Source organism: Hyperoodon ampullatus (assembly GCF_949752795.1).
Source record: "Hyperoodon ampullatus genome assembly, chromosome: 19".
NCBI lineage: Eukaryota > Metazoa > Chordata > Mammalia > Artiodactyla > Ziphiidae > Hyperoodon > Hyperoodon ampullatus.
This window is the reverse complement of record NC_136932.1, coordinates 3,376,711-3,390,398: the sequence shown is the minus strand read 5'-3', so window position 1 is coordinate 3,390,398 and position 13,688 is coordinate 3,376,711. Positions and strand designations below refer to the sequence as shown.

Genomic DNA, 13,688 nt, shown 5'->3' with positions numbered 1-13,688 from the left:
TTACTCTTTGCCCTGTTCCTTATTCATTTTCTTCATTTTCATCCGCCGGTTCTGAAACCAGATTTTGACTTGTCTCTCACTCAGATTGAGGAGTCTGGCCACTTCGTGCCTACGGTCCCTGGTGAGGTACATATTGAACAGAAATTCCTTCTCTAGCTCCAGCGTCTGGTATTTGGTGTAGGGACAGCGCTTTTTCCGGGAAGAGCGAGCGTGCAGCCAGTTGGCGGAGAGGTTGGCTGAAAGAGAAGCAGCGATAGAATCAAAGAAAGGAAAGGAGGTGAAGGGCCCCCGTGTTCTCCTTCCAAGAGGGTGCACCCCTGGTCTCCACTCCCCATCTGACATTGGAGAAAGGGGCACCTGGGCCTTCAGGTTCCCAGAAAGGCTTCCAGAGATGGGCCAAGAGTTGCTATAGGCACCTCCAGGTGAGTTATTTGGACAGGATGGAGCCAAACGTGTGCCCGGCTTCTCACCACTTCCAAAGCTTTGCCTGCCCCAGGTCCTCACTCAGTCTTTCTCCACTTGGGTCGGAACTGGTTAGGACTCAGGTCAGAGCCCAGCCTGGCTAAAGCCCTCCCCCCCACCAGCTCTACCAGACTAACTAGTGGTGGCTGACTGAAGGGTCCTGGCTCTAGGTCTGAGGTGAGAGAAGGATTGGGCTGGGGGAGAGGAGAGTGGCTTCTGCTCAGCCACAGCCAAGAGACCTCCTGGCCCTCCAGTCCAGTTTGAGTGCACCCTCCTGCCTTGATCACAAGCTTGCATCTCTTGGCCACATGGCAGCAGCCATGTGTGTCTGTGCAGATATCTCACTGCCCCCCACCACACACCACAAATAGGGATTCACATTTAGAGACGCTAACATCCAGCACACTCCAATTCACATGCAACCCAATTGCAACCATTTATCAACTCCAGCCTGTGGACAAGGGAGTGCTGGGGGCTCACAGGTAACTTATGGTTGCAATAGTCTCCTTTTCCACTCCTGCTCAGCTCACAGTTTGGTTAAAGTAAGTTCAGGGAAATTGGGATGCAAGATTGGTCCAGTCCTAAGGGAGGGGGGAGCCATGGATCATGTGGGGGTAACAGAAGTCCTTCAGAGCATAGCTAACTCCATCTGGCTCCATGTGGTGAGAGGGAACAGAGAAAGGGAAGGGGTGACTGGGTAGAAGAGGGGAAAAAAGAGGAAACAAACATATATACAGGCTTCTCTTCTCCTTACCCCTGAACTCAGAAACGTTGCCAAATAAAGCAGAGCCAATTAAAAAGAACAGCCACCCTCTATTAGATTCCTTCACCCCAAATGAAAAGCACTGAATATTAAAAAAAAAATCTGGTTCATCCTACACTAAGTACCGTGTCTTACCAATTTGCAGCTATTTCCTTAATGTGATTGCCTGGGATGGGACCCACAGCCGCATTAAATATGAAAGAGGAAAAAAACTGTTAATTATTGGTTCTAGCCAAACTGCTGCCTTGCAGTAATGGACTTTCCAGGTAGGGTTTGTGGGCTTGGGGGTGGGGGGGGTCTGTTTGGGGGTGAGCAGGGAGGGTTTGGGAAGAGCCGTGTGTTACCCAAATGCCAGCTCTTGGGATTCACCCTGGCAGGTTGGAGGTGGTGGGACCTCACAGAGACCTCAGGGGGGTTGGGCAGTTCTCTACCCTCCAGCAGGCAAGGGCACCCCCAAAGGGCCTCTGGGCCACTCTGCTGATGGGAAATCCGGCAGGGCAAGCAAAGACTAAAAAATCTGACCCTCACTCTCCAAAAAGAGTAAGGGTTGAGGACTTGTGCCCACGATCCTGCAGGTTATTGTCTGGGGGCTAAGAGCCCCGACCAGTTTGCCCTTCTCAACCTTAAAAAACGAAACATCCCCGACTCCCCTCCTGCCGCCCTTAGAGAGCAGCACATCCTGGAAATTAGCCAGACTTCGGGTCCTGGCGGGGGTGCTTTTGGAGGGGTGGGAGATGGTGAGAAACTACCTTCCGAGGATAAAGTTAGCCTCTCCGCAAGCCTCTCTTACCCCCACCCTTCTCCTCCCCAGGGTCCTTTCGGGCGATCTCTCCTTCTCCACGCAGCCGGTCGGCCGCGAAGTTCGGAAGCGATTCCCCAACTCCCTGCGAGGCGGACAGCTCTGGCTGGGGCTAGGGAGCCCCGCGGAGAGCAGCGGGAGCCGCAGAAAAGGAAGCTGCAACCCGGGCGAGGATGCCACGGAGGGGAGGGGGCGACCGGAGGGAAGGCCCCCGGGGAGGGGCCGGCGCATCCGGGGAGGGGGCTCAGTCTCCCGGTCCCGGGCTTCCAGCGCCCCTCCCGGCGCCGGCTGCGGACCCTGAGCGGCTCCTGAGCGAGATCTGCTAAAAACAATCCTCCGTCAAGCTGTTGCATCGCAAATAAAATCCTAATGAGCCCCCTCCCACTACCCCTTGGCCGGCTTTTACGGTGTGCGCGTGGCGCGGGGAGCTCTGCCAGCCGTGCGGTGCCCGGCAGCCCGGTGCGCTCCCGCCCTGGCCCGCGCGGGCTCTCGGCCTCGCTGGCTACCTCCCCGGCCCTGCCAGTTCCTCTCCCAGCCGGCGGTGGTCGGCTTCTTCCCGGGCTTTCAGCCCGGGCCTCGGGGGCGTGGGGGAAGGGAGGCCGAGAGAGCGGCGAGCTGGCCCCTGCGCCCCGGGTCCCCCGTGGACTTGGAGGAGTGGGGGCGGCGCTCCTCCAGCGGCCTCAGTCTCCCTTTCTGGGGCGCTCAGCTGCCTCCCTCCGTCTTCCCTCCGCCCCCGCTCGCTCTCCGGCCGTCGCCGCGGTTTCCCTTCACATTGTCCGCAGTTTATTGCTTCTCCCCTCCCCTCCCCTCCCCCTCGCCTGGCCTTCGGCCTGGGTATTTCCTCACTTTTTATAACTTACTTTGATCCGGCCTCTCTTTGTCCTCGCTTCCTTCGCAAATTTTATTGTCCCCGTAGCCGGGCCTTTGATTAGACAGAACGGCCTCCCTGCCCGCCGAAGTTTCCAAACTGTACTCGGGCGTGCCCTGCTTGAGCAGCTCCCCAGGCGCGCCCAGCAGCGGCTCCGCCTTCACCGCCGCCTGGCCCTGCACAGGAGCAGCTTCGCCGCGCGGCGCCGGCTCCAGCCAGGTGCGGAGATACCTGCTCTCGGCCGGCGGGACGCCCTGGGGCTGGATGTAGGGGTGGTAGACGGACGGCAGGCTTCCGGACGCGTGCGGGCTCAGCGGCGCCCAGGAGGCGCCGAACACCGGCGCTTTGGGCTGGAAGCTGCACGAGGGGAACTCCAGGTGCTCCGCGTGGCCCGGCTGCCGGGGGCTCGCGTACTGGCCGGAAGGAAACTTGGCTGGAGGCGCGTCCTCACTCTCGTGACTTATGATCGAGTCGACATAATAGCTGCTAAGCGTCCCAGAAATGGACATTCTCAGACATTATCCGGGCGCTCGCAGGGGGAAGGGAAGCGCTCGCGCGCGGCGCCCAAGCAGGGAGAGGTGGCACCCGGACCGGTGTGAGGGCTTTCGGACGCGACCCCCCCAGCCCCCCACCCTCCCACCCCCACCCCTGCTCAACTTCTCAGCCAACAAAGTACAGTGGAGCAGCCTGGCTCAGCGCTCCTTGCAAAATGATTGGTCAAAGTTTTTCCGACTGCCTGATAAAGCGTCAGCTCCGACATAAATCAATCGGGCGAGGGGGCTGCGCTCTCGCTGTCATCCGTCCGCACCGCGTTCCATATCGAGGATGGATTGTTTTATGCTGATGCAATGTGCTATCACGTCAGGGCTCAGGCGGCCACGTAACCTCAGCCCGAGCGGCCGGCCGGCCCCCCCCGCCTTTTGCAGGAAGGGGGGCTGTGTTCGCCCTGGGGCGGCGGGGGCGGAGGAGAGGCGGAGGAGAGGCGGAGGGAAAGCAGCGGGCTGCCTCGGGAGGGACGCTGGCTGTGGAGTCCTCTCCCCAGACGGGTCCGGGAGGGACAGAGGGACTCCGCAGGACAGAGGGAGGGAGCGAGCCCCAGCCTGGGGAGCAGCCGGAGAGGCCCAGGGCATAATTAAAGAAAGAGGAGGTGGTACCGTCCCCCCCCCCAAACACACCTCCACTCCACCCCGCCGGCTCGCCTTTCCTCTTCTCTGTCCCCTGACCCCCAGATATTTATTAAACAACAGCGCAGCAGCAAGCCACTGGAGATGAAGTAAAAGAGATGGGGGAGAAGTTGGGATTTTATAGGATGTTGTCTGCTTTGGAGGGGACTCTGTAACTAGTTTGGGAGGTTTGTAGGCCTGGGAGTTTCTCCTGACCCTTCAGTGGCTGAGGGAGGGGAGAAGGGAATAAAAGGGCCTTCGTGTCCAAAGATCCTGTCCTAAAATTTAGCCGTCCCGAAATTAGAACCCGCATGAGGTTAAAGGGATTCATCAGCCCCTGGAAAGTTGAGCCTCTGAACGAGTTTAATACAGATAGTCAAAGCTCCTTTAAATTTCTTGGGCCTCTCTCTGGCCCTGGTCAGAGGAAAGCGGGGTGCATAGCCATTTCTCCTCTCCTGCACTGAATAACACAGCCTTAAAATTGCCCAGATGGGGGAGCCGAACAGGAGAAAGGGTTAAGGGAACTTCCCTAAGGTGTCAGCAGAGCAGAGGTGTGGGAAGGGGTCCAGAGTTATCTCCCCTTCCACACAGTGGGGAAGGAGGTGAGTCGGAGTTTTCGCCTCTCCTGCTCGGAAAGATTTCCAAACACGCTGTATTGGACACCAGCGTAGACAGGGAGCCTGCAGGGTCAGTCTCCCGCCCTCCCGCCACTTCCCCTCCCGCAGACTCTCTCGCAGGAGCTTCCGAATAGCCCGCTTTATTGATATCTCCTCTGCGGCCCTGCGCTGGGGCTCCCTCGGGGCCACCGGCTGGCTTCCTGGCCCATCTCCAGCAGCCTTTCCTCCAGCTTCTGCCCTGGGTGCCGTGGCTTCTCGTGGTGTGGGCTCTCAGGGAGGTGCGGCCCCTGGACAGACCCGATCCTCTCCAGTCGGGTTTCGGGCAGGCTGGGACCGATTTTCTCAGCATTCTCTGACCCTGGGCCCTTATAAGATAGGCTGCCCCAGCCCTGTCGTTTTAACAGAAGCGGGACCATTCTAATCTGAGGTTTTATCTTTTTGGCCATGGACCCCTCTGCTGTGCAGAAAGCTGTGGATCACCTCCGCACACGCACACACTCCCGCCCGCTTTTCTTTCCAAATGAAGCCATCTCGTGTCATTACGTGTGAAATACGAGGGCAAAGCGCCATATTTCTTCACATTATGGCGATTTCAAAATGATTTTTTAAAGATCAATGCCGGCGCCCAGCCGGCCCCCTCCTTTTCCACTCCAGCTCTCCGAGGGCGACAGCCCAGCAGATCCGGAACCAAACAGCGTGAAGATCTGCTTTTTCCATACGACCCAAGTGGGAAATCCGATGCAAATTCTTCTAAGTAGCGGTTGGACGCTTGGGAAAGTCGAGGGAGCTCCCCGGACTCGCCAGCGGAAAAAGCTGGGCGTCTAGTGAATGAATCACAGTTAAGGCAAAGCACCTGTTCTCGATTTGCCAGACCTATGGAGTCTGCTGTTGGCTTTACCTGTAATAAATACATTCTTCTTCAGAAAAAAACCCCCTCCTCTCCTGCCGTAACTAATGGTGTTATGAAGCACGACGGGCTTGAGTATATGACTTTCTGTAGTATATAAATTAGGGCCCAAAAGGACATGTGGGCTGTGGGCAGGGTTTTTTTAATTTATGGCAAAGTCACAGCACTGGGCTGTTCTTAAGACCCAGGCTGTGCAGATGCTGGGCTCTGGCTGCAGCCCTTCTGGTTCCTACTCTGGCCCTGGCTTTGCCGCTGTCTCTCTCTGCAAGAAGAGAGAAGTTGAGAGAGCCACTTAGTTTACGGAAGAAGTTAGAGGAAGAAGAGCATTCAGGCTCATGACTTGTGCTCTACAGGGGTGGAGTGTCCCAGCAGACAGGGTTCAGGTTTGTGGGTGGCTGGTTGTCTGGTGAGTTGTCCCTAACCCCTGGTGGCTCCTGGGTGCGCTGGGTAAGCAGGGGATCCAGGCCTCTTTTCTGAGACCAGAACTTCGTTTTTGCTCACAAACGAGCTGGAGGGTGGAAATAATTCCAAAGTGACAGGTTTTGGAGGTCTCATGTCTTCTCAGGAGAGGTGGCTCTGGAGGGAAGAGAATGAAATAGCACCCAAGCCCTGGAGTCTGTGCCCCAGCTCTCATCTCCTCCAGGTGGGGATCCAGATACAGCAAGCAAGGAGGCCCACTTCAGCCAGGCTTTCTAGAAAGCACTGCTGCCTCAAATTGAAGCTCAATTCCAGCTCAGGCAAATGATTAAACGGTCAGCTGAGAGGAAGCGCCTTGTTTGGGTGCTCTGAGGACCACCCCCCAAAACATACTTTTCTCTCCCAGACAACGGTACCCACCATGACAGAGAGAAGCAAACAGTTGCGGCCCCTGAAGCCCAGCTTCTAGAACTGCTTAATAGAGGGGTTGCTTGAGTGGGGGTCACTTGGCCCTGAGAGACCAAACTGCCCCCCACCTCCCCCCAGTCCTAAAGAGAAAGAAGGAAAACCCTCTCGAAGCCTTTTGCCATTCCCTGCACCAGCACTGCGCCTGAACACAGCTGGGGCCAGTAGCTGATAGTTCCAGGAAGGGCAGGCAGGGAAAAGCTACAGCTTCTGGCCACAGTAGGGCCCAGAGCAGCCAAGAACCAAGGAGGCTGAGGTGGGGAAAGCAGAGGCCAGCCCTGGCCAGGACCAGCCGGTGAGTGTCTGTGGTTTAAGGTCTGCTTTTGGAAGGGCGCTTCACTATAAGAAGAGAGAGAAAATCTAAACAGAGGGAAGGAAATAAAAGCAAGGAGAAAAAAAGAAAAAGAAAAAGAATAAGTGGAGAAGGGGGAACGTTTTTTAATCGATAAACTAAGCTGAAATTTAGGCATGCGTACTTGAATAGATGTGTGTTTCCTGTACCTATATCTCAAATCAATATTTCTTTATGGGGACCCCAGTGTGCACATGTGCTGTGCTCTATGTTGTGTATAGAATATGTAATAAATAAATCTGCCCAGCTATGATACTAAATGTGCTTGAGCATTTGTATATAAGATCTAACGGTGTGTACGTGATGCGTGTATAACCTCTCTGAATGATATGGGTTTACAATTCTGCTCATATAAGATCTATGACCCAGAAGCCTGTGTGTACATTTTTATAACCATCACACACTTACAGAAAGGGCAAAAAACTTGAGTATTTGCGTACTTGAATTGTGGCTATAAAACATCAGCTGATTCAGAAGCTTCACTTGAAAATCTGCCTGTTGACTTGATATTCAAGCAGAATATATACCGTATCCGCAAACACATGTGACTTAAATCTGGATTCTTTTACAACTTCCATCTAAAATATTTCTCTGGAAGGTGAAAGAAATTCCTGGCCCAGGGCAGGTCATGAAGTTTTGTGACTTTTTTTGTCTGACCACGAAATCCTTTACTGGGTCTCTTACCCAAAACCGCAGGGACAGAGTACATCGTGTGATGCTTATTTCATGGTAGCAATGGACACGGGGATGAAGGCACCGTTACTTGTGCGCAAGCGTGTCCCACACAAGTGTGAGTCTGACCAGTGGACAGAAATGAGTTGACTGTGAAAGCTCTCAGGTAACTGTGGAGGTCATACAAAAGCACTGCTGTGTACAACGAAATTAGAAAAGTCCCCACGTCTATGTCCCCAAGCACCTGGAGTTATTTCTTCTGACCCAGGATCAGAGTCCAGACCCACTGTGGGAAAGAAAGAGGTGTGGGGACACTTGCTCCAGCGGGGGAGAAATCAAGGCCCCCAGAACCTTCACCCATTACACACAACAGACTCCAAAAGGGATCACATCGAATCTGCACACATGGGTTCAGTTCTTAGTGCTTCCACACACTCCAAGTGGGAATTTTAACTGTAAAGTAACGAAATCTTCTCCCAAACCTCCCTCCCAGGATGTCAGAGGTGAAAGGAAGGACGGAGAGTTCAGCGGCCCAAGCAGAACTCAGGAATCTTCTTACCAACTATCAGCCACCAGGAATATGGAATGCTGGGGCGGGGGTGGCCGACTCTTTGGGAGGGGGCATCCAGGAGGCCAAACGGGGTGGGCGGCAGGCGGGGCGGAAAGGAGCTGAGCAGGTAGAAGGTTATTACGGAATTGCTTCCATAAAACCTGAGGCTGTTGTAAAACTCTGCTTTCCAAAGACTTTATTTCCTCCTTTCTCTCTAACATCCCCCTTTTTTCTTTTTACAGCATTGTTCCTGGGAGGGGGTGGCAAAGGGACGCCAGTGATGGAAGACAGTCAGGCTCTGAGTGGCTGGGCAGCTTTGTGAGAGGCCGGAGAAGGAAGGTATGCAGCAGGACACTCCAGACCATCTTCACCCAGACCAGAGGCTAAGAAAATGTCAAGGGACAGCATTGTTGGCCTTTGCTCACCAGGACAGTGGGTTGAGGGCTGCATTTCCTCCCAGGCTGAGGGTGGGTCTCCCAAGGGCCTCCTCCACCCTAGCAGGGTCCACTTATTCAGAGACACCCTTCGCCCTCCAAGTCAGCCCAGAGCCAGAGCCCCATCCGGTCGAGCCTCTTCCCCGGGCCCCTTTCCGCCTTTCCTCTGCCTCAAGCAGGGGAAAAAGTTTGGGAACAAAAGTTAGCTTGTGCTTTGGACTGTACCCCTCCTTCTGCCAGCACTTCTAGTTACTCCTTTCCTGGGCAGAGAGCTAGCAGCCTGGAGAGGGCTGGGGTCACAGAGGGTATCACAGCTTTGCCCCGTCCCACCCGCCCCTGCTCTATCTCCTGTCACTCCATCAGCCTGGGCTGAACTGTCCGACAGTCTGGGGTCCCCACTAGCCTGCAAGACGGGCCTCTCTGGGTGTGGGAGGTGGCCCTCCAGACCTGCGTAATACCCGTAGCCCAGCCTAAGGGTCTACAGGGGAGGCTTAGCCACTCAGTGGGGAAGGGGCCAGCTGAGGGATGGGAAAAGGGAGGATGTTTTTGGACCCACCTCTGTCCCACTAGGGGAGCCCTAGAAAGGACCCTGGGGGGCTGTAGCCTGAGACTGCAAGGGATTCTGATGTTTCCCTTTTAGAATGGGAAAGACTGAGCCCTCCTCAAGGACCTGAAGCTTCCTGTTGAGGTGGAGCCCTGTCTACCCCACAAAAAGTTACAAAGACCTCAAGGACCCCCTGTGTCTCTGTTGAAATCAAGCATTTGCCAAGCTGGGGAGACTTTCTTTGGAAAGTCTGGATGTACACAGGAGCCCAAGCCGGAAGCTTGAAGCCCCAGCTCAGATCTTTCTGACTCTGCAGAACAGCCCAGAAATGTCCCTTTGGAGAGTGCAATGCTCCCCATTCCCCCTTTCCCTCCCAACACACATGTAAACAAATACAGAAGTGGAAGACACCCTAGAACATCCCAGATCTCTTCTCCAGGGAACACTCTTGCTGCTCCCGGGTTAGGGACATCAAACCTCTTCACCGTGTCGCAAGGGTGATACAGTAGTCCTGACTCTGCTTCACTACCCCCACCCCCACTCCTCCAGCTAAGCGAGGAACAGTAACTGCCGTGAGTCGGGTGGTTTAATGTTGTGCTCAGAAATCCAGGCCCAGGCCCGACAACATGAAACTACCTAATTCACTCAGCAGTTCCAGTTCACGCTCTGGGTCAAGGGCTCACTGGGGGCAGGCCACTGCCACCATTTCTGTGGGCCCAGAGGGGTGGCCAGCTAACTCCATTTTCCTCCACTTCTTCCCAAACAGAACCCAGTTGCTAGTAAACAACATGTCCAAAGAACTGGAGGCAGGACTCCAGGCAAAAACATGCTGGAGCTGGTCCTCGCAGCTCAGATTCCAGGAACTTTCATTCTCTCCCAGGAGCCCTGGTCAGAGGGGACCCTAGGCCCAGCCTCAGGCCTGGGCAGGGCCCTGGGGATATACCTGCTTGGTCACTGCCTCTCAGCCTCTGTCTCTGCAGCTGGAGGTCTCCACAGCCAAAAAGATTTCTCTCTCAACTTCAAACTGTTATCAAGGTATGTCTACGGTCACCATCTGGCTACTGCCTCTATTCCAGAGTCCCCCAGGGTAGCTCTGAGGGGCCAAATCTTCAAGCCCTACATCAGACCCCAACTTTGAACCGGGGATAGACAAGAGAGTGGAGAAAAACTGACAGTCGGAGAGGGAGCCAAAAAGCAGAGCGGGAGAACGTATCAGGAAAACTAGGGAGCAAACCGAAACCCAGGACTGGAAGGGAAAGCGAGTTGACCTGAGCAGTCGCCAGGAAGTCACCCTACCCCGGCTCCACAGAGGCTGAGCTGTCCCAGGTAAGGCAATCTACTCTGAATTCACAGATGAAACCGGGAAGTTTGCTCCTTCCTTCCCGACCTTCAGCCTGGGCCCTTCGCTCCCCGCCCCCCCCCCCCGATGTCCCCTATTGCCACCTACGCCCCTCCAGACCCCGCACCCTCACAGGTGCCCCGGCGCACACTCCGCACCCGGCGGCGGCTGCGCGCGGGCCGAGCGGCGGACTTACCTGGGCAGCGGCGGCGGCGCTGGGCGGGAGCGACCGTCGGAAGGGGCTGGAGGCGTGGAGCGAGCGGTCCCATCCCGCCCGGCCCGGCTCCCTCTCGGCCTCGCCTTGGGGGCGAGGGTCCCAGCGGCCACGTGTCCGACGGGGAAGTCCGAGGGCGCGGAGGAGTCTGCGGGGCCGCCCTCTCCCCCTCCCGGGTATAAATCTTGGGGGCAGGAAATACAATAAAACTTCACCGTGTGGATGAACTTCAAACGGTTTACATCCCCTCCTGTCCTGAAAAGAAAGACGGCCGGGGGCGGGTTAAAGGAAGGGGAAACCAGTTTACGAGCCGTGGAAGCCCCGCTCGGCCCCTTTCTTTCGCCGGACGGACCGTGTCCGCGTGGAGAGAAGCGGCCTGGCCTCGGACTGGGCCCGCGGTCCCCGCCGCCCGGTCGGCCTGCTCGGCGCTCGCGAGGGCTGGAGGCCACCGCCCGCACCGAAAACGCCCCGAGGCCGCGCACGTCCTCGGCTCGGCGCCCCGGTCCTCGCTTGCTAAAGCTCGGGCTCTGCCAGCCACGCCCTGACCTCCGTTCTTTGCATCTTTCCGCCGAAAGCGGGTTTTTTCCTTTTTTCGTCTCTAGCCACCAGATCTTTGCCCTGCCCCGCCCCATTTATTGCCAGGTACTTGCTAGAAGGGAGGAGAGGGGAATCCGAAGGTCTGAGGGGGCTGAGCCGGGCAAGCGTGCCCGGAGGAGAAACGGAGGGGCCGGTCTTCACCGAAGTGGAAGTGACGGCCAGGGCCGAGTAGTGTCCAAGCTGCCCTCTGCCGAGCTCTGCCACAGTCTACTCTCCTCTGCGGCTCCTTAAAAGCCTCAAAATCAAACAAAAATGACCGCTACCCGGACCTCCACGAACCCTCTCCATAGTTCTTTTCTGCTCTGAGCCGTTCGTTTTTAACAAAACTTTGTGGAATCTGGATTTGGAATCGCAATTCGACCACATGAACCAAAACTAAGAAAAATCCCTTTTCCCCTTGGGCTCCAGATAACTAGGAGTAAAGCTATTGATTTCTTGCTCGCTTTGTCTGCTGGAGGGGCCTGGTTAGGTGCGCTTCGGGGCGGGAGAGCAAAGGAATTCCACCATGCCTCCCAGTTCTTCACAAAACAACCAAGGATTCGGGTCTAAGAGGCTCAGGCAAGTCTTGGGTACAGGACTGAGGCCTAGCTGCAGACCCAGGTGGGAATTTGGTGCACTGACCCTCACCTTCCTCACACAGACACACAGGTGTGGCCCTGCGTGACCAGCCAAGTCCTCCCCCTCCCCCTCCAAGAAAAGGCCCTAAAGCACTACTGGGAATTTTTACAAAATGGATAAAAAGTGGAATGGACCGAGAAAATACTAGGCTGCGGTTTACAGTTTCCCACATTTTCTGAAAGGTTAACTATGCTTCAGGCAGTCCCACTCTGCCTCAGCTGGCAAGGGGTGGGGGATGCCCTCAGGCCCCTTGCCTTCACCAGGAAGGAGGAATCAGGAAGCTCATTAACAGCTGGAAGACAGGAAGGGGCTTGTTGCCATCCCAACATTCATATCCCAGGATATGCATGGGAACGCCCCTCCAGGTCCCCTCCTCATTATGTGCTCCAGTTCCCTTATTTCACCCTTCATCTTGCTCTATATATTTTTAACTGAAGAGTCACTCCTTCCATCAGAGAGGATTTGCCTCTGGGAGTTGTTAGTGACAGGAGGAGGGCAGACCTGAGGGGCGGCAGTTTCCATACCATTCTAGAGTGTTATGACCCACCCCTGCCCTCCTAGGTTGGGGAGGGGCAGACACAGGTCAGTGTGCTGGCTCCCTGCCCATTGCTGACCTGGGTCTCTGTGGAATCTGAGAAAAAGGAAGAGACCACAGCCTTAGAATGACACACCTGAGCACACACACATTTCACACACTTTTCAGGAGTTTTGTGGCTTCCCCTTACCCCATCCTGAGAACCCAGGCCATGGATTCCAGTTTAACAAATACAACCCTCTGCACGGGGCCTCCAGCACCCCAAACCATGGATGCCGGGCAGCCTTTTCATCCGAGGTCACCTGGCCCCACAGTCAACTTTCAAATGCTCAGCACAGACACCCACCAACAGGGGCGCTGGTGCCAACAAGCACACTCCTGAATGTCACTCATACACGAGCTAATGGTCACTTAGTGAGTAAAGGCCATTTAGGCAATGTTTCTTTTCACCCTCAAAAGTTTTCCGAGGGCTTCCCTGGTGGCGCAGTGGTTGAGAGTCCGCCTGCCGATGCAGGGGACACGGGTTCGTGCCCCGGTCTGGGAAGATCTCACGTGCCGTGGAGCGGCTGGGCCCGTGAGCCATGGCCGTTGAGCCTGCGCGTCCGGAGCCTGTGCTCCGCAACGGGGAGAGGCCACAACAGTGAGAGGCCCGCGTACCGCAAAAAAAAAAAAAAAAAAAAAAAAAAAGTTTTCCGAATACTTTTCCAAAAGCACGTCCATTTCCAAATCATTCTGAAAATTGAAAATGTAGATGACTAAGCTGTTCGATTTAGGGGCAACTTTTCCCTACTCCCTCCCCCCCCTTGAAGATAAAGCAGAGTTCTAGCATAACTGGAGGAGGCCGGACAATTTGGATGGTGAGAGGAGGCAGTGCAGACACAGATGCACAACACGGGATCCTCAAAGAAACCAAAACGGAGATACCCACCCCGTCCCATTTAGTGAGAGTCACAAGGCTAAATATTTCTGGGCCTTCCAGGCCAGCGTCCCTTCCTAGGGTTCATTAAGGGCGGGGAGTGTCTCAGACAAGTCAAAGGTGCCAGAAGCCGTGTTCCTGAAACCCGAGCTGGATTTTTTCCCCTCAGTTTCTGGCCGTGGCTGCGGAAGCAGCTGTGGTCGCTGGCGGATGAGGCTGGGGCGGCTGCCGACCTCTAGGCGGCGCCCTGGCGTTGAGCCCGCGCTGAAGAAGATCCTCCTCCCGCAGCTCTGTGTCCCGCGCCGGGTTGAAGGGGCCGGCTCCTGCAGGCGCACTGGGCTTGGCCTGGAGCTGGCCGCCCGCGCGTCGCCTTTGGCGCCCTCTGCCAAGCAAGAGAAACACGATTAAACGAGTGAGGGCTGGGAAAGGAATCCACAGCTAATCATGGCTCCATGC

The 13,688-nt window shown here is 55.8% G+C and overlaps 1 protein-coding gene and 1 long non-coding RNA gene across 2 annotated transcripts; both read right to left on the bottom strand.

Annotated features, from left to right (window-relative positions):
* HOXB9 (homeobox B9) lies at positions 1-3,401 on the bottom strand (the record flags this gene model as incomplete). The annotated part of the gene is made up of 2 exons (XM_079725603.1): positions 1-236; positions 2,885-3,401. 2 exons carry the CDS (start codon positions 3,399-3,401, stop codon positions 1-3), a joined length of 753 nt encoding a protein of 250 aa, XP_079581729.1.
* A 4,864-nt stretch (positions 3,402-8,265) lies between these two features.
* Positions 8,266-13,401, bottom strand: LOC307067678. Its single transcript, XR_013811418.1, has 3 exons — positions 13,245-13,401; positions 10,549-10,750; positions 8,266-8,418 (listed from the first exon to the last, which is right to left on the bottom strand). It is a non-coding gene; the product is annotated as an uncharacterized lncRNA (long non-coding RNA).
* Positions 13,402-13,688: the final 287 nt, after the last annotated feature.